We start from the raw sequence: 23,313 nt of genomic DNA, 5'->3' as shown, positions 1-23,313 counted from the left end.
TGAATAAAGCTGTCAGGGAGAATGTTTGCAAATATTTAACACGCAGGAAATGCTCCAATCAAATATCAAATTTTAAAACACTTAACAAAAGAGGTCCCAGCAAAGAACATAAATGTGAAGACTGTGCTAAAACAGGTCACTGGAACTCAGGTGTAACTCTACATAAAAAAAGTTATCTTGGACAGAAGAGTGAAATTTGTGAAGAATGTGACAAAGTTTTTTGGAGAACACCAACCCTTTCTAATCATCACACAGTGCACATGGGACACAACTCTGATGAATGTAGAGAATGTGCTAAATCCTTTAGCCGGTCCTCAAATGTTAATGATCGTCAGAAAATTGATACAGGAGAGAAATTTTTCAAATGTAGTGCATGTGACAATGAATTTAGAGAGTCCTATAGTCTTGCCGAGCATGACAGAATTCATACTGGTGAAAACTCTCCTATGTGTAGAGAATGTTCAGAAGCATTCAGGAGGTCGTCAAACCTCACATAAGCTCAGAAAATTCATGCGGAAGAGGAGTCTTATGAATACAGAAAATGTTGCAAAGCCTTCAGGTGGATCTCAAACCTTAGAAGAGATCAGACAATTCATACTGGAAGGAAGCCTTATAAATGTACACAATGTGGCAAAACATTTACACGGTCCTCAACCCTTAGGTGCCATCAGACAGTTCATACTGCAGAGAAACCTTACGATAGTACTCAATGTGGCAAAGCCTTTAGGTTGCCCTTACACGTGACTCGACATCAGAAAATTCATTCTGGAGAGAAGCCTTATGAATGTACACAATATGGGAAGCCCTTTGGGCATCAGACATCCCTTACTCCACATCAGAAAATTCATACTGGAGAAAAGCCTTATGAATGTACACAATGTGGCAAAGCCTTTAGGTTGACCTCACACCTTACTTGACATCAGAAAATTCATACTGGAGAGAAGTCTTAGGAATGTACACAATGTGGCAAAGCCTTTAGGCAGTGGTCAACACTTACTCCACATCCGAAAATTCATACTGGGGAGAAGCCTTATGAATGTACACAACCTGGCAAAGCCTTTAGGCTGAGGTCACCACTTACACAACATCAGACCATTCATTATGGAGAGAAGCCTTATGAATGTACAAAATGTGGCAAGCCCTTTAGGCATCAGACAATACTTACTCGACATCAGAAAATTCATACTGGAGAGAAGCCTTATGTATGTAGTCAATGTGGCAAAGGTTTTAGGCTGAACTCACACCTCACTTGAGATCTGAAAATTCGCACTGGAGAGAAGTCAAAGAAATTTTCCCCATATGGCAGTCTTTAGGTCGACCTCAAGCCTTACTCAACATTAGATAATTCACACTGAAGAGAAGCCGTATATATGTGAAATATTTGGTAAATTGTTAAACCTCTAAGGTAACCTTTGTTAGCACTGGAAAATTCAAATTGTAAGTGTTCAGCATCTGATAAAGCATGTTTGCAGCCCTCAAACCTTACTCAACATCAAACAATTCACAACACAGGAATGCCTTATACGTGTACATTATGTGTCATAAGCTTCAACCAGTCCTCAATGCTCACTCATCACAAAGTATATTTATACTGTAGTGAAGCCTATTAAATGTGCAAAATGGGATAAAGCCTTTAGCCACTTACCACTCTTACTAAACTTCAGAAAATTCATACTGGATACAAGGCTTATAAATGTAAACCAAGTGACGAAACGTTTCGACATCAGGTCATGCATACTGGAGAGAAACCATAAAAAATAGTGCATATAAAAAGTGTATTTTTTATCAGAGGTGCCTTACCCAATATGAGACACATCCATCTAGAGAAAAACTGTTTAAACATGGATAATTTGGCAATATTTTACCCTATATCCAAAACATATGCAACATTGTAAATCATGTTTTTCAGCATTCAACTCTTATGTGGCATATGAGAATTCACACTATAAAAACACCATGAAAACAGAGATTGTAGAAAATTGTATAGCTGAACCTGCTGCCTTATTATATATCAGGGAAAGCAGAGAAAGGTGGAATTCTATTTTCATAAAGAGTGAAAGACTTTTGTGAAATTACACAGTTCTCATAACCCAAAAGAATTTATACATGAAAGTGGCTTGAAAAATGTAAAAATTTAGAAAAGTATATAATAAAAACCGCAGCTTAAAATACCATAATTCAGAGTAGAGAGCTATTGGTAGGTTTCAGGTATTGCTGTAAACCAGAATATTAGTAGAGAGAATTGCACAAAGTTTAAAAAAAGCAATTGTTCCTGTCCAGTGTGCTTCAAAATGTGGAGGGGATGGATGTCTAGATATGAATAATTGCTCAGAATGTAAACTATAGTATATTGACAGCATTTGAAATATTTAGAGAAGGAAATATTAGACTGATTTCAGTCTTTTTTCAGTTAATGCTACTAAGTTTTTGTTTCTGCTGTGTGTGAAATCTGTGGGGTGATTTTTGTTTCCTTAACCACCAGTGAATTCTTGTGTATTAGGTGAGCTTCACTCATGACTACATTTGTACAGAAGGTTGAGGACACTATCATGCACAATATCTGAAAAAATCTAAGGATTTTCCAATGTATTGAGAAATATAAGTGAAATTGTTTGTTTTATGTTCCTCGGAATTTTATTGTATGTTACAATGGAAGTCATGCTAGTTTACATTATAGAAAGACATAGAAATGATATAAATTTTAACTACTTTTCTAAATCTCCCTTTAAGGAAAATGTTGTTTTGTTAAAATCCTGATCTGTCCTCATCATAGTCATAGTTAAGTGTTAGTTGATGTGGTTGGAATAAAAAAGACATCAGTGATATGTGAAGGAATATGGACAGTTCATCCCTCAGTGCATAACAAGGCTGTATGTCCACGTTTGCTCAACAGTTGGCCTCCAACTGTTGGCTTCCAATTAGAAACCAAAGAGGCCCTGGCTGGTGTAGCTCAGTGGATTGAGCGCGGGCCTGCGAACCAGAGGATCGCGGTTCGATTCCCAGTGAGGGCACATGTCTAGGTTGCAGGCTGGTTCCTTGCAGGCCAACTACCAGCAGGGGACGCACGAAAGGCAACCATACACTGCTATTTCTCTCACTCTCTCCTTCCCCTCTAAATATAAATAAATAAATAAATAAAATCTTTTAAAAAAAAAGAAACCAAAGAAAACTGCAGTCTTGGATTATAATATGCCAGAAAAGTAACATTCCCCAATGATTACAATGTTTGGTTTGAGAAATGGTAACACAATTGTTTTGTGATTCTTTATTTAGATAATGTGTGAATTTATTATTTTTATTAATAAAGGTGAATTTACTGGAATGTGTTTACATCTCCAACTTCACTGAAGTTTACAGATAACCATCTGTCATTCCATAATGCAGTGCAGTTATGGCAGTAGCAGTTTATTTCCTTGGTTTCCTTAGACATTAAATAATGTGAAAAAATACCCATTGTTCATATATTTCATTATGCCTAATGGAGGGTTCCAATAATGACAACAGATGATATGTGCTTATTGAAGAGTTCAGCTAAGCTCCTTTATAATGCCACTGCATTATTGGCAGCTTCTCAGGTAAAGGATGTGCCCTGCCCCTGCATCTGAGGCTCTGCTTGGTTTTCCTCCTAATATGATTGGCTTAAGAACCAGCAACCTTCATTTCTTTTCTTTCATGTTGTTGGGTAGTGAGGTTGTATTTTTGTACTAGTATCAATTTCTATTTATGTTTGTCAAGTACAGTAGTTTCTGTACTGTACTAATGTTTATGTCCCAGGGCCCTCTGTCCATTATTTTTATCTATGCTGCCCAAGGTCAAGAATTCCTTCCTTTAATTAGTAACCATCAAAAGGGAATACATCTTCTGAGTGAAAGATGAAAGTTGGAATGCAGCCATGAGCAATATACTTGCTGGGATGGTCTCAGAGGCTCGAGTATTGGTGAAGAAGGAATATATGTTTGAGTTCATGTGGCTGCAGCATCACCTCTGTACATCAGAGGTAAGTGAATGCAGATTTTCCAGTGAGAATCCCTGTTCTGAAAAACGAGAGTCAGTAGAATAGACATTGTTGGTGAATTGATATGGAAGTCTTGTTATTTATTGATTTATTTTTTCAAAGATGTTATTTATTTATGTTAGAGGGGAAGAGAAGGAGAGAGAGAAAGAAATATCAATGTAAGGTTACCTCATGCCTCCCCTGCTGAAAACCGGGAACTGGCCTGCAACCCAGGCAGGAAGTCTTGCTATTTAAATACACAATTAGTGTACTGAACATGAGAGGTACATGCAGATTGACATTAGAAAAAGTGAGTGTTTACTTATGATTATTTTCACATAATGACTTTCTTATTTCTCTATTTGGACAGCAGTGTCACACCAATAAGGACATGTTCTTCTGCATGTCTGAGTCACTGGATATGGATTGATCCAATCCACCTCATAGTCACTTGACTGAGATGTTCTATTCAGTGTCGAGTTAATAGTTTTTCCTTTATCATTAACAGTAGTCTGACAGGGAACTATTGAGGGGTGTGAAAAAACTATCACAGGTCATCTGAACAGTTTTGTTGTCTTTCTAACTTCTGTTTACCTTGGGAGATGAAGGCCGTATATTAATTTCATAGATATCATTGGCAACTTGACAAGGAGGATTTACTCAGTGAGGCCTTGTACCTGTGAAAGTTTGTTACATTGCAGACTCATGTCACACATGTACCCTACATTATCACCTTTCATATTTTCAGGTGATTTTACAGAAATCATGCTATAAATGTGTGTTTAATTTAGATAAATTGGTAAGATTTATTTCACCACTCATGATACAAAAACATTTTTAATGAAAGAGAACAGTCACACATGAACCAAGAAACTATAGTTTTAACTTCTTTTCCATCATTATGTGTGTGTTTCTCTTTATTGTGTTTATAAAATGCAAAAGGCATCTTTCACAGAGAGATTCAACAGAGTTACAGAATCACAAAATAACCTTGATTTATCTTGATATAGAAATTGTATGTTCTATTTCTTTTCATTTACACCTAGTTTCCATATGTACACGTATGTCTGACTGTGTGCATAAAATGTTAATGATTGAGTTACTTAGTTTTCTCTTTTGTTAAGTTTACTCTTTTCATTCTGTTCAGTTACATACAGAGCAGTGAATATCCATGAGGTCTCTGTGTGAAATTGGCTATGATAGTTTGAAGATCATAGCTTAAGTTTTGAATGAAACTAAAGGTCCATCTTTTACTGTACATTTCAGAAAATATTTCAATATGAAGAATAATTTTGTTCTCAAAATAACTATGAACATTTTCAAATGAAATTCTGGCTGCTATGTACTTACTTCTTTGGAAAAGTAAGTTTTCTAACGTATGCTAAAGTCCAAAGCATGTGTGTGATTTTTTTCACTGTCTCCATTATGTGCTAGTGAGAAGTGTGGCAGGTGGACCGTAGATGGTGGTTTCATTAGTAAAAAGTGAGCTTGTCTCTGGCGTCCATGATAAAGACATAGGTAGATGTGCATTGCTTTTTTTGCACAAACAAAGGAAGGATAGCCACCAATTTAAAAACAACAAACTACCACAAGTATCAGAGATTTAACTGTAATGGAAGTCTGACAACCAAGGAGTTACAGAAGAAACATTCATACAAACTGCTGGGAGGGTCAGAGATACCAAGTCGGGGTGGAGATGATGTGCAGCAAGGAGGCAGCTGGCATAACTGTTCTGTGGGCCAGTTGCTGGTGGGCTGGCAAGCTGAGGCGTTATTTGGTGAGCCAAGTGCTATTACATTAATGTGCACATACACCAGAAGAATAACATGGGAACAATACACACAGCATAATTTAGGCTTCCAGCATGGGAAACTGAAGACAAAAACCCTCTGGCTATAAAAACCCGTGGGAGTGCAGCTACAGGAGAAACACCCAGTCTTACAGAAGAGTCTGCTGCAGGATTCCATGGGATCCGAGGAGTTACACAAGCCCACTCACCACAGAATCATGACCAGAAAAGGCAATTTGCTTGATGGTATCAGGAGACTTGACTGAAAGCTGTGTGAGAGATGAGCAAGCAGGATTATTTTCTCTCTGAACACTACCTCACACACAGCACCACAACACAGCAAGGTGGGTGGCCATGCACTGACAAATATTTATAGCTCCACACCTGGGAACTTAACAGGTGCAGTTAGACAAAGAATAATAGCCCAGATGAAAGAGCAGAGCAACATTCTTGCAAAAGATGCCTGAGTACTGTGCATCAGCGGAGGAAGTGCCACCCTGTGAACCAAAGAGTTGATGGTTCAATACCCAGTGAGGGCACGCACCTTGGTTGCCAGCCAGGTTCCCATATGAGCCACACAAGAGGCCACCACACATTTGTGTTTCTCTTACTCTCTGTCTCCCTCCCTACACCATCTGTAAAAAGAAATCCTTTAAAAAATGAACTAAGTTCCAAAGAGATAGCCAACCAGTGAGATGCAGTATTCAAAACATTGGTAATCAGGATGCTCACAGACATGGCTGAGTAGAGCTACAAAAGGAAGAATTGCAGGCTATACAGAATGACATAGAGAAACATATACAGAGGACCAACAGTGAAATGAAAGGAACTAAGACTCCAATCAGTAATTTGGACCAGAAAGAAGAAACAAACACTCATCGCAAATAGAATGAAGTAACCAGAATTGAATAAAATGAGGAGAGGCTGAGTGAGCTTTGGAAGAACTTTAAAATCTCCAATATTCTAATCTTAGGGTTGCCAGAAGGAGAAGAGACAGAGCACAAAATGGAAAAGTGATTTGAAAAGTAAAGAAGGAAAACTTACCAGTGTGGTGAATAAAATAGAAGTGCAAGTGAGGGAACCTCACAGAGTCAAAGAAGTTGCACCCAAGGGGGAACACACCAAGGGACATCACAATTCCATTACCCAAGATAAAAGGTAAGGATAGAATCTTAAAAGAAGGATCACAAAAGGAGAGTTAGCTACAAAGGGGTTCACATAATACTGTCAGCTTACTTCTAAAAATCTTTGCAGACCACAAGGGGCTGGAAAGCAATTATTCAAAGTCAGGTGGGGCAGGAACCTTCATCCAAAATTAATTAAGGGGGAAAAGTATCATTTAGAATGGAAGGACAAGTCAAGTGCTTCCCAGATAAGGTCAGGTTAAAGGAGTTGATTATCACCAAGCCCTTATATGAAATGTTCCGTGCACTTCTCTATGAAAAAGAAGATGATCCCTGTACTTAAACAAGAATTAAATAAAAATTATATTAAAAATAACAATAAAGTGGAATAAAGGCAAAAAAAAGAAAAAGGAGATGATCAACATCATAAAGAGTGAAATGATAACAAACTCACAACTTTTAACAACTGAACCTGTAACTACAAAACCAAAAGGAAAATAAGAAAATAACCAGAACAGGAACACCATAACCAAAATGGAGATTATATGGACTGTTGTGTACTGGGTGGAGTTAGTGGGAGAATCTGGGCGAAGGTACAGGGAATAAGAAGCATAAATGATGGATATAACATACATAGGGAGAATTTAAAATAGTATAGGATCTGGAAAAGTCATAGAACTCTTTCGAATGATCCATGGACATGAAACTAGTGTAGGAGTTATGGAGGGAGGCAGGTTTCAGGGCAAGAGGGGATAAAGGGAAGAAAAAATGGGATAATTATGAGAATATAATCAATAAAACATACTTAAGCAAGTGAGCTTCTGAAAAAATGTGGAAACATAGGCCCCACCCACAACTCCTGCATCAGAATCTACATTTTTAGAAAAGGACATTGTTTGCTGTCTGAATGAAACCTAAAGAAGTTTCTTACAGTTACAGCTCATCATGCTTTTGTAGCTGAGGAGTATACATAGCTGATTCTGTATGATAGAAATACAACACTCAGCAATCAGTATACCTGTGTGTGTTCTTCCATTTGAATTTCCTGAAAAGCAATGTCTTTTCCGTGGATTTGTAGACACATGAATTATGGTCAGTTCTTTGTGTTACCAAATACTTTGTAGAGTGTTAGAGGGTCAAAGTGGCCTTACTGAATGATGCAGGATATCTTCTGGGTGAAAACCACTTCTAACAGTTTTCATATTGGATGACAGTGAGATCTGTCCTGTGTATTGGGGAAATTATGCCTGTCTTTTTTTTATCATCAGCCATTCTTAACCTTCAAGGACGTGTCAGTAGATTTTTCTCGAGAGGAGTGGGAATACCTAGACGCAAGTCAGCGGAAATTGTACTCGGATGTGATGTTGGAGAACTATAGCAACCTGGTCTCCCTGGGTGAGAATGATTTCCTTCAGAGTTTCTACTCCCCACCTCAGGATTTCTTTCTATTTCGCATCTTTTGGGGACTCTTCTTTTTATGGTATACTTTCGGATTGATGCTCAAAACGGAGAATTGGGAGGTTATCTCATGGAGAAAATAAGGAGTTTGAGAACTGCAGTCCTTTGCAGCTCATTATCTGAAATAGTTACATATTTTTAGAATGACTAAGGCACTATGAGGAGACAGGATTTTGGAAAATGATCTTCTAGAATATTTTAAATTTTCCACAGCCCTTTTTCCTGAGCTCAAATTGGATTGGAAATGGAGACATTATTAAAAATAATAATTATTATTTTGTTCACAGGTCCTGTTGTTTCTAAGCCAGTCCTGGTCAAATTTTTGGAGCAAATGAAGGACCTCTGGGATATGTCCAGAAAAAAGTCAATATCCGCCCCCCCAGGTAGGTGGAAATGGAGATGCAGATGCCACAGGTGAGAAACCCAGTGGTGACAGAGGAAGCCAGACATTCAGGCATGCTATGAGAAGCTGTGCTTCAGGAGAAAGGATTTTGAAAAGGCAGGATTGTATGTGTTGCTGTCAGAGAAGGTCAGCTGGTGTCAAACAGTGTGTCATGCTTCTACATGTTTTCAGAATGCTATTTACACTGCAGTGACCTCTGTTATTCTGTTAGTAGTTTCAACCTAAGCCCTACCTGTCTAGAAAAAAATAGAATCTTTACAAAGTGTGCAGTGCATACAGTTACCTCATTTTTAGATTTTAAGGGCCTCCATAGTCTGACTCCACTGTCATTGTTTTGAGGACCTGAGAAAATCCGCACACATTGTTGAGGAATTGTACATTAAGCCCTTTTCCTCTTTTCTTTCGTTCTTCTGGAAAAAAATGGCGTTCATGAAGGAAGTGGTTGAGATCCTGGAATATGATGCAGATATCACAGGAACCCTGTGGCCAGATGTCATGTTTTTGAACTTATAATTTTTAAGCCTCTGGGTGTTGCAAACAAATCCCTTTGAGGTTTAGACCCGTTGATTCTCTTGCAGCTCAATGCACCTCCACAAATGGAGACAGTCTAGTTGTCTTTGTTTCAAATTTTATATATATTTTTAGTTCTTGTCCAAGTGCAGCTTCCTGTGTTATATTCCGAGCCCTGCCTCCCCAGTGCTCCCGACCTCCTCCCTACCTTAGTTATTGTCCATGTGTCCTTTACACTTTTTGATGAGAATCCATCGTCTTTTCCTCTATGATTTTCTCCCCTCTCCCCTCTCGACCCTGTCAGCCTGTCCCGTATTTGAGTGTCATTGGTCATATTTTGCTTGTTTGTTTCTGTTCTTGTTTAGAATCCTGTTAATGGTGATATCATATGGTATGAGACAATCTAGTTTTCTGTTTCACTTTAGAATGTCCTTGTGCTTGTGCAAATGTACTATGGTTTCTTGATTCATTGATTTTCTCATGGGCGCTTAGGTTGCATCCAGCATTGGACTATTGTACATTGTGGTGTTATTAAAATTGGGGTTCATAGGTACTTTTCAGTTGGTGTTTCAGGTTTCTTAGTGTTGAAGGAGCTCCTGGGTTTTGAGACAGCATGGGTGGATCTGGAGAGCATTATGGTAATGAAATAAGCCAAATGGTGAAAGAGAAATACGATACAATCTCAACTATAAGAGGAAATGAATCATCAAAACAAACAAGGAAGCAAAATATAAACAGAAACATTGAAATAAAGAACAAACTGTCAGTAACCAGAAGGGACTTGGGACGAAATCATGAGAAGAAAGAGGGCAAGAGTTTTCAGGAACATGTATACAGGTCACATGGACAAAAACTATGGAGGAGTGGAAATGAGAGGGATTGGGGAGGAGTGGACTGGGCTGTGATGGGACAAAAATCAAAACACTGTACTCAAACAACAAATAAAAAGAGGACACATGGAAAAAACTGAAGTTGGTAGGAACGATGGAGAGAAGTGGGGATAGTTGTGTTGTTTGGGATAGTTGGAGGTAAAATGGAGACAGCTGCATTTGAACACCAATAAAAATGTAGAAAGAAAATGTTCTTTTGTTTTTCCTGGGCTACTGAGTCAGAAGTATAGAGCAGGTAAAAGCATATCCAGCAGCTTTGAGAGATTTAGAAGAGTCTGCATCATGCGGCAAGCGGGGCCACTTGACTGGAAAAGCCACTGGATATGGCTTGGGTGATTTCTGAAGTGGAGTCTTGGAAGATCTCGGGGAATCACTAGGACAGGACTGTAGCATTAGCCAGGTAGGTGGGGACTCACATATAGCACCTTCTACCTGTTTTATTGGTAGAGCTCCGCAAGGGAAGAAGGGCCTCAGATGACATCTGTGTAGGAGCAGGCTGCCTATCCAGCCTTAGCCCTGAAGCCAGAGAGTTGAGTACCTCCCTGAATGTCTCTAGCAACTTTCAGTCTGCTCTCCCCAGGCTTAAGGTCAGAGCCTGTGAGTAGCTGCAGGTCTGCATCAGGCCCTTTAAGAGAAAGACTTGGACTCCAGCATCTCTCAGTCTCAGTCAGTCATTATCACTGCTGACTTTCCAGGGTGAGTCCTTTTATATCATAAGTTCTTCAAAGTTTATTGATTGACGTTTTAGCATTTATTTACATCTTGGAAAATAAATGATAGTTTTAAGATCAGTACTTAATCATTGTGGGCCATGATTCAAATATGAATCAGCCATACATCAATTTCCATGAAATTTAAATTCACATTCCTTTATGTTTTTCCTTATTCTTTTCATTGCTTCTTTCTGTGCTTTTGTAATGGTAAATGGCTGTGTGGTCTTTTGAGGCACAGAAATAGTCTTTATTTTCTCTTTGTCCATGGCTGAATTTCTATTCACTGTATGTCGGATATAAACTTTTCTATGTTGGCCCCACCTATCGTGGGTCACTGCCTTGAGTGCCAGCCTGCAAAGCCAAAGATTCCGCCTTTGATTCCCAGTGGGGGTACATTCCTGGGTTGTGGGCTGTGCTCCCAGTAGGGGGCACGTCTGAGGCAACTTCCCATTGATCTCTCTCACCATCCTTTCTGTTTTGTCTAAAAATAAATACAATCTTCAAAAGTAGCTTTTCTGAATTGAATGCAATTTTTTAAAAGATGTGATTCAGGCCTTTCTCTTCCTTTGTTGCCAGATGTGCTTGCGTACTTCTCTTTTATGCTGTACTCTGAAGAGATGTGCACCATGTGGTCCAGCAAATGATCGCCACTTGGACAGGAGGGCGGTGCACATTCTCATTAATAATGATCCAGGGTTGCCCCACCACCCCCAACCAAGGGGTCTGTGTGGGTGGCTGGCTATAACCTACACACTGCCAATAATTGCACACTGCAACCAAAGTAGAAAGCCATTGTAAAATCCAACATTCATATCACTCTGCTGCTGGGATTTATGGAAGAGTAGCTGCATGTTCTAGATTGGATACAAACGGCCTCATAGATGTAGCAGCTGATTTCACAGATGAAGATTATGGAGGAAATGTTGGTGTTCTACTGCTCAATTTTGGCAAAGGAAAGTTTGAGGTTAAAAAACATAATGGCATTGCACACTTCATTTGTGAATTGATTTATTATCCAGAAACAGAGGAGGATGAATGTATATATGACACAGAATGGGGATCTGGAGGTGTTGGTTCCACTGGAAAGAATTGAAATGTCTACTGAAAATACGAAATGAGGAACAATACTTTTGTCTTAAAAGAGAAGCATTTGTTTAGTGATTTGGTGCTTAAACAAGGTTTAGCTTCCAAAAATATTAGTTGATATAATTGTAGAGTTTCATACTTGTAAAGAACTATGCTTTATGAGCTTGCTTTCTCCCAAGAAAAAAAATAACATTCCCCCCTAGTTTAAACTCTCATTTCTGGGGAAAAAAGTGGTAGGTGTTTCTTTTTGAGAGTTTTTGTGTTCCAAGATTTATATCATGCCTGTTTCTTTTTCAAAGCCCATGATATCTTTTTATGCTTGATATTGGTCTTCAGTGCACTGGTCTATGTTATTTCAAGTATTACCCTTTCTTTTTAGTGTGCACAGTAATGTGTTCACCTTGTCGTGTTATGGCCTGAGCACTATGTGTCCTGCACAACTGAAACACGTATTAGGAACATGGAGGACAAAAGTGACATGATTGAATACACTGGACAGTATGTGTCTGAAAACAATGGGAATGTGGAGTTTATTTACTCTATTTCCATTGTGTGTCAAGGGAGATGAGCACAGTGTTTTATGAGAGTAAACAGCCATTGTTCCCCTTTTTTTGTGACTTTTGTCATTGCACCACACTTCATCCTCCTACAAGTATTTAAGTGATTTTAAGTACTCAAAACTGTGATTTTTTAAGAAATTCCTTTAAGGTCATTGTACGTTCACCTGTGTGTCATACATGTGAGCCTTTCTTTTGTGTCTATAAGCTGTGTCATCTACAGAGAACCAGTACTTCCTGGAAAGGTCAAGAATAGAAGAACTATTTTTTGAAGAAACACTGGTAAGATATGAGACCTGTTCCTTTGATACTGATAAGGAAGTTTATGACAAGAAACAAAGCATGATTGAATGTGGAAAAGTCACTTTAAAAACGATTCATGAAAAATCGTGGTTATATAAGAGGTGAAAAATATTACAAATTTGGGGAAACTTCCAGTTTAAATCAGATACGTTTACAGACCAATGCATTTCCAAATAGGAAGACTGAAAATATTATTCTAGCTGTGCATATTCTTCTAAATCACACATGGCAAACACAAGATCTTCAGGCTGAATCTGGCCCTCGACCTTCTTTTATCCAACCCAGAACCTTTTTCTTACCTGGAGGCATCGCCAAACTCTTGCCCCTACATTAGAATAGTAACATTCACATGGTCCTAAAAGTATATGCAGACCACTGAAGGGAATGATGAGGCTGAAGTGCCCCATGGTACAATTGAGATTGACTACCCTTTTCTAAAGACCTTCTGGAAAATCTAAGATATCTCATAAGTTGTGGTGTTGGTAATCATGTGAATTGTTTGAACTGTAGAGTGGGAATAAGGTTTCAGTCACTAATTTGTACAATGTAGTCATTTAGAATGCATGTAGAAAGCTTAAATGTGATGGATTTGACATTTCCTTTCTTCAGAAAATGCTGTACTTTTCCAGAAATGATGTTTTCTTTTATTGCACGGCATAATATTCTCTTGAACTTGAGTATAATTTTTAATACAACCAACAAGGTTTTATAGGGATAACAGTATGATTATTTAGGAATCCGTTTACATGCTTAATGAAGTTATAGATGTCACTAAAAGCCTTTCTGTGTTCAAGGTTTCCCAGAGTGTGCGTGATGATTACAGAGGTAGTCAATCCACTGAACATTGGAAGAATTTTCTCCATGAGTCAAATTATAATGTCCAGCCAAAGAGTCAGCTTGCAGACGGCCATTGTGACGATGGAGTAGTCTTTGACAACACGTCAGTTCACAATACTCATCAGCTTGATCGTACTGAGAAGAAGACAAACAAGCAAAATCATAATATCCAATGCTTAAAGCAATACTCAAATAGCACTGAACAAATGAATATAGCTGTCAGGGAGAATGTTTGCAAATATTTAACACGCAGGAAATGCTCCAATCAAATATCAAATTTCAAAACACTTAACAAAAGAGGTAGCAGCAAAGAACATGAATTTGAGGACTGTGCTAAAACAGGTCACTGGAACTCAGGTGTAATTCTACATAAAAAAAGTTATCTTGGACAGAAACCTGAAATTTGTAAACAATGTGACAAAGTTTTTTGGAGAACACCAACTCTTTCTAATCATCACACAGTGCACATGGGACACAACTCTGATGAATGTAGAGAATGTGCTAAAGCCTTTAGCCTGTCCTCAAATGTTAATGATCATCAGAAAATTGATACAGGAGAGAAATTTTTCAAATGTAGTGCATGTGACAATGAATTTACAGAGTCCTATAATTTTGATGAGCATGAAAGAATTCATACTGGTGAAAACTCTCCTACGTGTAGAGAATGTTCAGAAGCATTCAGGAGGTCGTCAAACCTCACACAAGCTCAGAAAATTCATGCGGGAGAGAAGTCTTATGAATGCAGAAAATGTTGCAAAGCCTTTAGGTTGATCTCAAACCTTTCAGGACATCAGACAACTCATACTGCAAGGAACCCTCATAAAGGTACCCAATGTGCCAATACATTTACACTGTCCTCAACCCTTACATGCCAGCAGACAGTTCACACTGCAGAGAAACCTTATGATTGTACTCAATGTGGCAAAGCCTTTAGCCTTCACTCACACCTCACTCGACATCTAAAAATTCACGATGGAGAAAAACCTTTTGAATGTACTGAATGTGGGAAAGCCTTTAGGCAGCAGTCAACACTTACTCGACATCAGAAAATTCATACTGGAGAGAAGCCTTATGAATGTATTCAATGTGGGAAAACCTTTAGGTGGTCCTCATACGTTACACAACATCAGAAAATTCATACTGGAGAGAAGTCTTATGAATGTATTCAATGTGGCAAAACCTTTAGGTGGTCCTCACAGCTTACACAACATCAGAAAATTCATACTGGAGAGAAGCCTTATGAATGTACACAATGTGGCAAAACCTTTAGCCGGCTATCACGCCTCACACAACATCTAAAAATTCACAGTGGAGAAAAACCTTTTGAATGTACTGAATGTGGGAAAGCCTTTAGGCTGAGGTCAACACTTGCTCGACATCAGAACATTCATTCTGGACAGAAGCCTTATGAATGTAGACAATGTGGCAAGCCCTTTAGGCATCAGACAACACTTATTCACCATCAGACAATTCATACTGGAGAGAAGCCTTATGAATGTATTCAATGTGGCAAAGCCTTTAGGTCGACCTCACACCTTACTCGACATCAGAAAGTTCATACTGGAGAGAAGCCTTATGAATGTACTCAATGTGGCAAAGCATTTAGGTCGACCTCACATCTTACACAACATCAGACAATTCATACTGGAGAAAAGCCTTATGAATGTATTCAATGCGGCAAAACCTTTAGTACAACCTCAAACCTGACTCGACATCAGAAAATTCATACTGGAGAGAAGCCTTATGAATGTACACAATGTGGGAAAGCCTTTAAGCTGAGGTCAACACTAACTCAACATCAGAAAATTCATTCTGGAGAGAAGCCTTATAAATGTAGACAATGTGGAAAGCCCTTTAGGCATCAGACAACACTTATTCACCATCAGAAAATTCATACTGGATAAAAGCCTTATGAATGTATTCAATGCGGCAAAACCTTTAGGATGACCTCAAACCTTACTCGACATCAGAAAATTCATACTGGAGAGAAGCCTTATGAATGAAGTCAGTTTGGCAAAGCCTTTAGCCAGATCTCAAACCTCACTCAACATCTAACAATTCACAGTGGCGAAAAGCCTTATGAATGTACTCAATGTGCCAAAGCCTTTAGGCTGAACTCACAGCTCACTCGACATCTGAAATTTCACACTGGAGAGAAGTCAAATGAATTTTCTCAATGTGGCAGTCTTTAGGTCGACCTCAAGCCGTACTCAATGTTATATAATTCACACTGGAGAGAAGCCTTATATATGTGAAATATTTGGTAAAGTGGTAAACCTCTAATGTAACCTTTGTCAGCACCGGAAAATTCAAATTGTAAGTGTTCAGCATCTGATAAAGCATCTTTGCAGCCCTCAAACCTTACTCAACATCAAACAATTCACAACACAGGAATCCCTTATACGTCCACTTATGTGGTATAAGCTTCAAACAGTCCTCAATGCTCATTCATCACAAAGTACATTTATACTGCAGTGAATCCTATTAAATGTGCAAAATAGGATAAAGCCTTTAGCCACTTACCACTCTTACTAAACTTCAGAAAACTCGTACTGGAAACAAGGCTTATAAATGTGGACTATGTGACAAAATGTTTTGACATCAGATCATGCATACTGGAGAGAAACCATAAAAAGTAGTGCATATAACAACTGTATTTTTTATCAGAGGTGCATTATCCAATATGAGACACAGCCATCTAGAGAAAAACTGCTTAAACATAGAGACTTCCGCAGTATTTTATTCTACATCCAAAACATACCCAACATTGTAAATCACGTTTTTCAATATTCACCTCTTACGTGGCATATGAGAATTCACACTATAAAAACACCATTAAAACAGAGATTGTAGAAAATTGTACAGCTGGACCTACTGCCTTGTTATATATCAAGGAAAGCACAGTGGGGAGGAATTCAATAATCACAAATAATGAAGGACTTTTGTGAAATAACACAGTTCTCATAATCCAAAAGAATTTATACGCGAAATTGGCTTGAAGGTGTAAAAATTTAGAAAAATATATAATAAAAACCGCAGCTTAAAATATCATAATTCAGAGTAGAGCGCTACTGATAGATTTCAGACCAATGTCAAGCATAATAAGATATCATGGGCTTTGAAAAAGAAACAGGCATGATATAAATATTGGAACACAAAAACTCTCAAAAACAAACACCCACCACTTTTTTTCCCCGAAATTAGAGTTTAAACTACGGGTGGATGTTATTTCTTTTATTTCAACCTGGGGAAAGCAAGGTCATAAAGCATAGTTCCTTACAGTTATGAAACTCTACAATTATATCAAGTAATATTTTTGGAAGCTAAACCTTGTTTAAGCACCAAATCACTAAAGAAAAGCTTCTCTTTTAAGACAAAAGTATTGTTCCTCATTTCCTATTTTCAGCAGACATTTCAATTCTTTATTGCTGTAAAGCAGAATATAAGTACAGAAAATTTCACAAAGTTTAAAAACAGCAATTGTTACTGTCCAGTGTGCTTGAAAATGTGGAGGGGATGGATGTCTGCACTGGTGGGGGGGCAGGGCTGTGAATATAAGACAGAAAACTGTACTTGAATAAGAGTGAAATAAAAATAAAAATTCAAAAATAGATATGTATAATTGCTCAGAATATAAACTATAGTATATTGACAGTATTTGAAATGTTTTAGAAGGAAATATTAAACTGATTCCAGGCTTTTATCAGTTAATGCTACTATGATTTTATTTTTGCTGTGTGTGAAATCACTGGGGTGATTGTTGTTTCCTTAACCACCGGTCAACTCCTGTATATTAGGTGATCTTCACTCATGACTACATTTGTATAATAGGTTGAGGACAACATAAGGTACAATGTGTGAAAAATCTCATGATTTTTCAATGTATTGAAAAATTCAAATGAAGTTGTTTGTTTTATGTTACTCAGCATTTTATTGTACGTTACAATGGAAGTCATGCTACTTTGCATTATATTAAGACATAGAAATGATATAAATTTTAACTACTTTTCTAAATCTCCCTTTAAGAAAAATGTCATTTTGTTAAAATCCTGATCTGTCCACATCATAGTCATAATTAAATATTAGTTAATGTGGTTGGAATATAAAAGCCATCAGTGATACGTGATGGAATATCGACAGTTCATCCGTCAGTGCACAACAGTGCTGTATGTCACGTTTGCTCAACAGTTGGCCTCCAGTTAGAAACCAAAGAAAACTGTGCTCTTGGATTATAATATGCAAGGAAAGTAACACTCCCCAATGCTTGCCATGTCTGGTTTCAGAAATGGTAACACAATTCTTTTGAAATTCTTTATTTAGATAAGGTGTGAATAGATTATTTTTCTTAATAAAGGTGAATTTACTGGAATGTGTTTACATCTCCAAATTCACTGATGTTTATAGATAACAATTTGTCATTCCATAATGCAGTGCAGTTATGGTAGTAACACTTTATTTCCTTGGTTGCCTTAGACACAAAGTAATGTGAAAAAAATCCTCATTATTGATATATTTCATTGTACCTAATGGAGCATTCCAATAATTACAATAGATGATATGTGCTTTTTTTTGAAGGGTTCAGCTAAGCTATTTTATAATACTGCTCCATTATTGATGCAATTTATTTTGTGTAACTAGGAGCCTTGAACTGCCAGTATCTTCTGCTGCAATTCCACACAGTACATAACATCTCACGGAGTCACAATAAGCGGTCCCTTCTTGAACTGACTTCCTGCCAACTGATCTGAGCAACAGTTTTCCTTGCACCTGAGGCTTTCACCACACATGGCCAGTAGATAAGATCTCTGCACACTTTATGAAGATGTTGCTTTTTCTGGTTTATTTTGAACAATGTAACCTTAGCTCCGGAACCCCAAAGTCCTCTGCACATGACCCTGAATTAAATCAGGTGTCCTGGGATCTCCTGTAGTTTCCCAGCATCCAGCCACATCCTCACTGGAGCCACTGCAGGACTGCTGTGTACGTCTTCCAGCATCTCTGGGGAATCAAGCTGTCTCACTCAGTTTCTCTTGTAGTCTTTTATATAACTGTGGCTCACTATCCAATACCAAAGTGATGTGCTTTACAAATGATAATTCCATTTTAGTATGATTTAAAAATATTTTATTTAGTTATTTTTAGAGAGAAGGGAGGGAGGTGTAAGAGAGGGAGAGAAAAATCAATGTTGTTGTTTTTTTTTCTGTCACATGTCCCCACTGAGAACCTGATCCACAACCCAGACATGTGCCCTCACTGGCGATCAAACTGGCCACCCTTTGGTTAGCATCCCAGTATCCCCCAACAGAGCTATGCCAGCAAGGCAAATGCTAATTTTTTAAAGTGGAGAAAACTCTTCTTGAAGAACTCTAAAATAATTTTTTTAAGTGCTAAGAAGTATAACTTCAGAGTTCTGGTTATTATTGTTTTGACAATAAGATCGACAAAGTCTAATTTTATATACTAATATTATCTTTCAATACATTTTAAATATTTTATACTGTTACAAATTGACATGTAACATGAATCAAAGTCTTCAATTTGGATTAATTTTAGAATGTAAATGTGTAGTACTGACATCTACTTGCTTACCGAATATTCATTATCATATTTCTTTACAAATAAAATGGCCATTCCTTTCTCTCTTATATATTTTATTGTTGTTGAAGTACAGTCCTCAGTGTTTACCCCCCACCACTCGCCTCCATCCTGGTCATTCCCACCTCCCTCCCCTGATTCCACCCACCCTTGGTTTTGTCCATATGTCCTTTATAGCTGTTCCTGAAAACCCTTCCCCACTTTCCCACCATTATCCCCCTCCAATTCCCCTCTGGTTAGTGTCACATTGTTTGTAATTTCAATGTCTCTAAGTTCTCTTCTTTCAATTAGGTTGAGGTTTTTAATCTTAATTTTGGTGACCTCCCTGTGTTTGCTTCCATTTATTGTGTAGAGCTGCTATTTTGCTTGCCCTTTGTGAAGTGGACTCATGTACTGAGTGCCCTATAGAATCCACTGGCAAAATCTTTCTCTTCACCAAATCAGGGGGCTTCACTTGTCCTCTCCTTTCCATTGTGGGCAGTGTACAGACACCCATTATAGTTTAGGCTTGATTTCCTATCACCAAAATGGGATGGATTTGTACCTGGGTCAGTTGACTATGAGGACTGACAGCAAAAACTGACCTTTCACCCCATGTGCGGTGGTACATCTACTTTTATGGGGCCAGTCCCTCAAAGCTAGACTTACTTCACTATGACTCAGATAACCACAGAGGCTGCTTCTTCACTTTGTTACTTAAGGAGGTGGTTGGGTGGTGCTATGTTGGGAGTGAAGTTGTCTGCCAGATGTCCTAGCTTTGGGATGTCCACCTGTGCTGCCACTTACCCCCTTCTAGGCCACTTCCTATGAGATACAAAGAGATCTTCAGTTGGCTGCTAATTTAGATTGTCTTAGAGGTGACCAGAAGAAGACAAGCTGTGCAACATGTCCTGCTGCTGATGGCATCAGTCCGAGGACAACACAGCAAGTGTTACAGGATATGTAGAAGACAGTTGTGGCCTTTTTCATAGATATTACAAATGTCTGAAGCATGATGGGACAGAGACCACATGTTGTGGAATAGCCAATGCAACACCTCTGGTAATCCTGGAGACTTGGTGGGGCAAGGGCAACATATCAGGGAGTCAGGATAGTAGAGCTACTAGCTGTAGGCATGTGGTAGGAGATACAGTTATGGTGCCCATTCTACTGAGTCTCATGTTAGTGGCGGACATACTTTCAGAATGGAAGCAATTACCTCAGACATCACATCTGTCTCAAGAGAATCCTCCCACTCTCACCATGTGTCCAGACCTTTCATTTTCTCTCTGCATGTCCAATTCCTGCCAGGATTTCAAAGCTCACGGTGACTGAGGCTTTCTAATTTTGTGCTTATGCCATTTAAAGGGAACTCATGGGTCTCCAGGTACCTGCCATCTATGTCTACCAATCCTTCACTGGTTTCCAAAGCCAGAGTTTATGGGGATTTGTCTTTCCACCAGTGGCATGGACATCAGGGGATACCTTTGTGGGGCTAGGATGCATGTCATTCTTCAGGGGAAATTTCCACAGCCCAGTTATTTCTCCCAGTTTTTAAAGATCACATGGCTGGGTGTCAGTGGCAGCAACAATTTTTATGTCTCTGCTCGTTCTACCTATTTCCATGTACATTTTATTTGCTTATTTCTGGGACTGCTCTTCAGCGAGATTTCAGGTGGTTTATGAATGATGGTTGTTCTGTAGCTTAGTTTTACTTCTGATGTGCTTATGGAGCATTTGAGTATATTATTTACCTTCTCTGGAATCTTGACCAGACTCTCTAGTCTTTCTTATGTTGGATTATACAAATAGAAGGGTAATTATACATTTTTGCCTACCTCTCCTTTATTTCATTTAGCAGAATGCTCTAAACAGTTCATGGATATAGGTAAAAGGCAACATTTATTTCTTGTATGGTTGTATAATACGTATTCCATTCTAATTTCTTCGTACGTGAAATAATATTGAAGTACGGATACATTGTAAATCATCCTGGTTGTTCTTGTGTTGGCCTTTGAGAATGATGGTCCAATAAATGTGTATGGGTCTTTTAGGCAGAGATTCAATTTTTTGGATACTTTTTGTGACTGGGAAATCTTTTTTAAAAATATTTTATTGATTATGCGCTTGTACTTATCCCCTTTTTTCTCTTCATTACCCTCAACCCTGCAACCTTCTCCTACCCTCATTCTTTCCCTTTAGTTCATGTCCATGTGTCCTAAGTGGGATGTCTTGAGCAAATGGCTTTCCTGTCTAAAGTAACGAGGGGATGTTTACATTCATTCTAGAGTAGATTCAACAATTTACATGCCCACGAATGGTGTGCTAGGATTTTCATTGCCATCATCTCACTGACGCTTGTCTCTAGTATATTTGAGAACACAATTTGTAAGAATTGGAAGGTGGTAACTTCATGCAGTTTGGACTTGAATTATCTCCAAGAGAAAAGCTGGGACTTGGGACCCTATTAGGAAAAGCATTTTGTTTTGAAACTCTTTTCCTGACTTTTTTCTATTCTCAATGCTATATTGTATTTTAGAGTTTAAAATTGCCCTTTCTTTAGATTATTTTGGGGGGAATCCATTTTGCACTATTTACCATGGTAATATACAGCCTATTGTTTAGCATTTCTTCATGTTCAGATTGCATGTTAAAACTATGTGTATCGTTTTCTTTCTCAATGTGGACATTAGCAGTTTTAACATTAGGACATTCAATGTATTATACCTATAAATTTTTCCAATCCAAAATAATAAATATGTTTCTTTGATAGATGATTTTAACTTTTCCAGTGCACTTAACACCATATTTCAATAGTCCTGGCTTCAGAAATGAAGGAACTCATTTGCAGGAAGGACTTCGAGAGTGGAACTCTGCCTCATCCCTCAGTCCTAAATTGAACTTTAGGAAATAATTTAGGGGTGCTCTTGAAGTAAAAGTGAAAACCCTGGCACACTCTAAAGGTAGAACATGGCCCTCAGGCCCGTTGAAGAAAGAGTCTAGTTAACTTAAATGACTTCCATTCCTTACTGTACACACAATGTAGTAGGGATGGGGAACTATCCTTCTTTTCTCAGGGAAGACTGAGAAGCACAAAGACAGTGGAATAAACCTCAAAAGCCAGACATGTATTTCTAGAAATGCTGGGTGTAGGTAGTTAAAAAGGGAGCATTTATGTTCCACACAAAGTGCTATTTTGAAATATATACATTGTTGTATTGTTTACTTTTGCACAAAGTTGTATCATAACACTCACTGTAACCTGATGAAATTAACAAAAAATATGACTATAATATTATCCAATTAAAAGGAAGAAAGAGAAGTAAAAAGAGGAAGATGAGGATGAACCATCATGAGAAAAAGAGGAAAAATTAGAAATTGAAGGCATTCAGAGTGGGAAAACATGAAGGAAATATTTTAAAACATATCAGTAGTATTTATTTGGCTCTGTCTGGAGTGGCTCACGGCTGAATGCCAGCCTGTGAATCAAAGAGTTAGGGGTTCAATTCTCAGAGTAAGGCACATGCCTGAGTTGCAGTCCAGGTCCCCAGTAGGAGGCATGTGAGAGGCAACCACCCACTGGTGTTTCTCTCCTTTCCTTTCTGTCTCCCTTCACCTCTCTAAAAAATAAATACATAAAATCATTTTAAAAGAAAGAAGGTGGGGGAAACTGCTTATTTCAGGAGGAAGTTATGCTTCCTACTAGAGGTGAGTAGGTACAATAAGGGACAGGAAATAGAAGGGGTAGATATTTATTCTCAGGGCATCTAGAGTCAAGGAAAGGATCATTCCTCCCTCTGATCCCCCAAAATAGGTCCTTGAGCTACATTCTGCCCAGAAACACTGTCCACTTCTTGTGGGCCAGAGTCCTATGGTTACCAACTTTTTGTACTGAATGAAAAAATATTGAAGTGTTATTGCTGCCTTTTTTTTCTCTGAACATGGAGGCGGACTCCACAAAGTGGTTTGAACCTGAAGAGTCCAATTAGAAGTTTATATTCATTTGTTAGTGGAGTCATGAGTAGGTAGGACTTCTTAATAAACTTTCTGTATCACTGGAATTCATGTCAAATTC

The 23,313-nt window shown here is 38.3% G+C and overlaps 2 protein-coding genes across 2 annotated transcripts; both read left to right on the top strand.

Annotated features, from left to right (window-relative positions):
• The first annotated feature begins 260 nt into the window (after nt 1–260).
• On the top strand, nt 261–1,253 carry LOC118983460 (zinc finger protein 737-like). Its single transcript, XM_037041004.1, is given in 2 exon segments — nt 261–432; nt 499–1,253. Coding segments are annotated over 2 exon segments (927 nt in total).
• Nucleotides 1,254–3,913: 2,660 nt separating this feature from the next.
• Nucleotides 3,914–15,856, top strand: LOC118983454 (zinc finger protein 420-like). The gene is given in 6 exon segments (XM_037040991.1): nt 3,914–3,997; nt 8,176–8,302; nt 8,653–8,748; nt 12,733–12,806; nt 13,622–15,522; nt 15,607–15,856. Coding segments are annotated over 6 exon segments (2,532 nt in total).
• Nucleotides 15,857–23,313: the final 7,457 nt, after the last annotated feature.

Source organism: Sturnira hondurensis, unplaced genomic scaffold, assembly GCF_014824575.4.
Source record: "Sturnira hondurensis isolate 20B ecotype Veracruz unplaced genomic scaffold, ASM1482457v3 Scaffold0000451, whole genome shotgun sequence".
NCBI lineage: Eukaryota > Metazoa > Chordata > Mammalia > Chiroptera > Phyllostomidae > Sturnira > Sturnira hondurensis.
The sequence above is the reverse complement of the archived record's forward strand: the minus strand, read 5'-3'. Positions and strand labels throughout refer to the sequence as shown.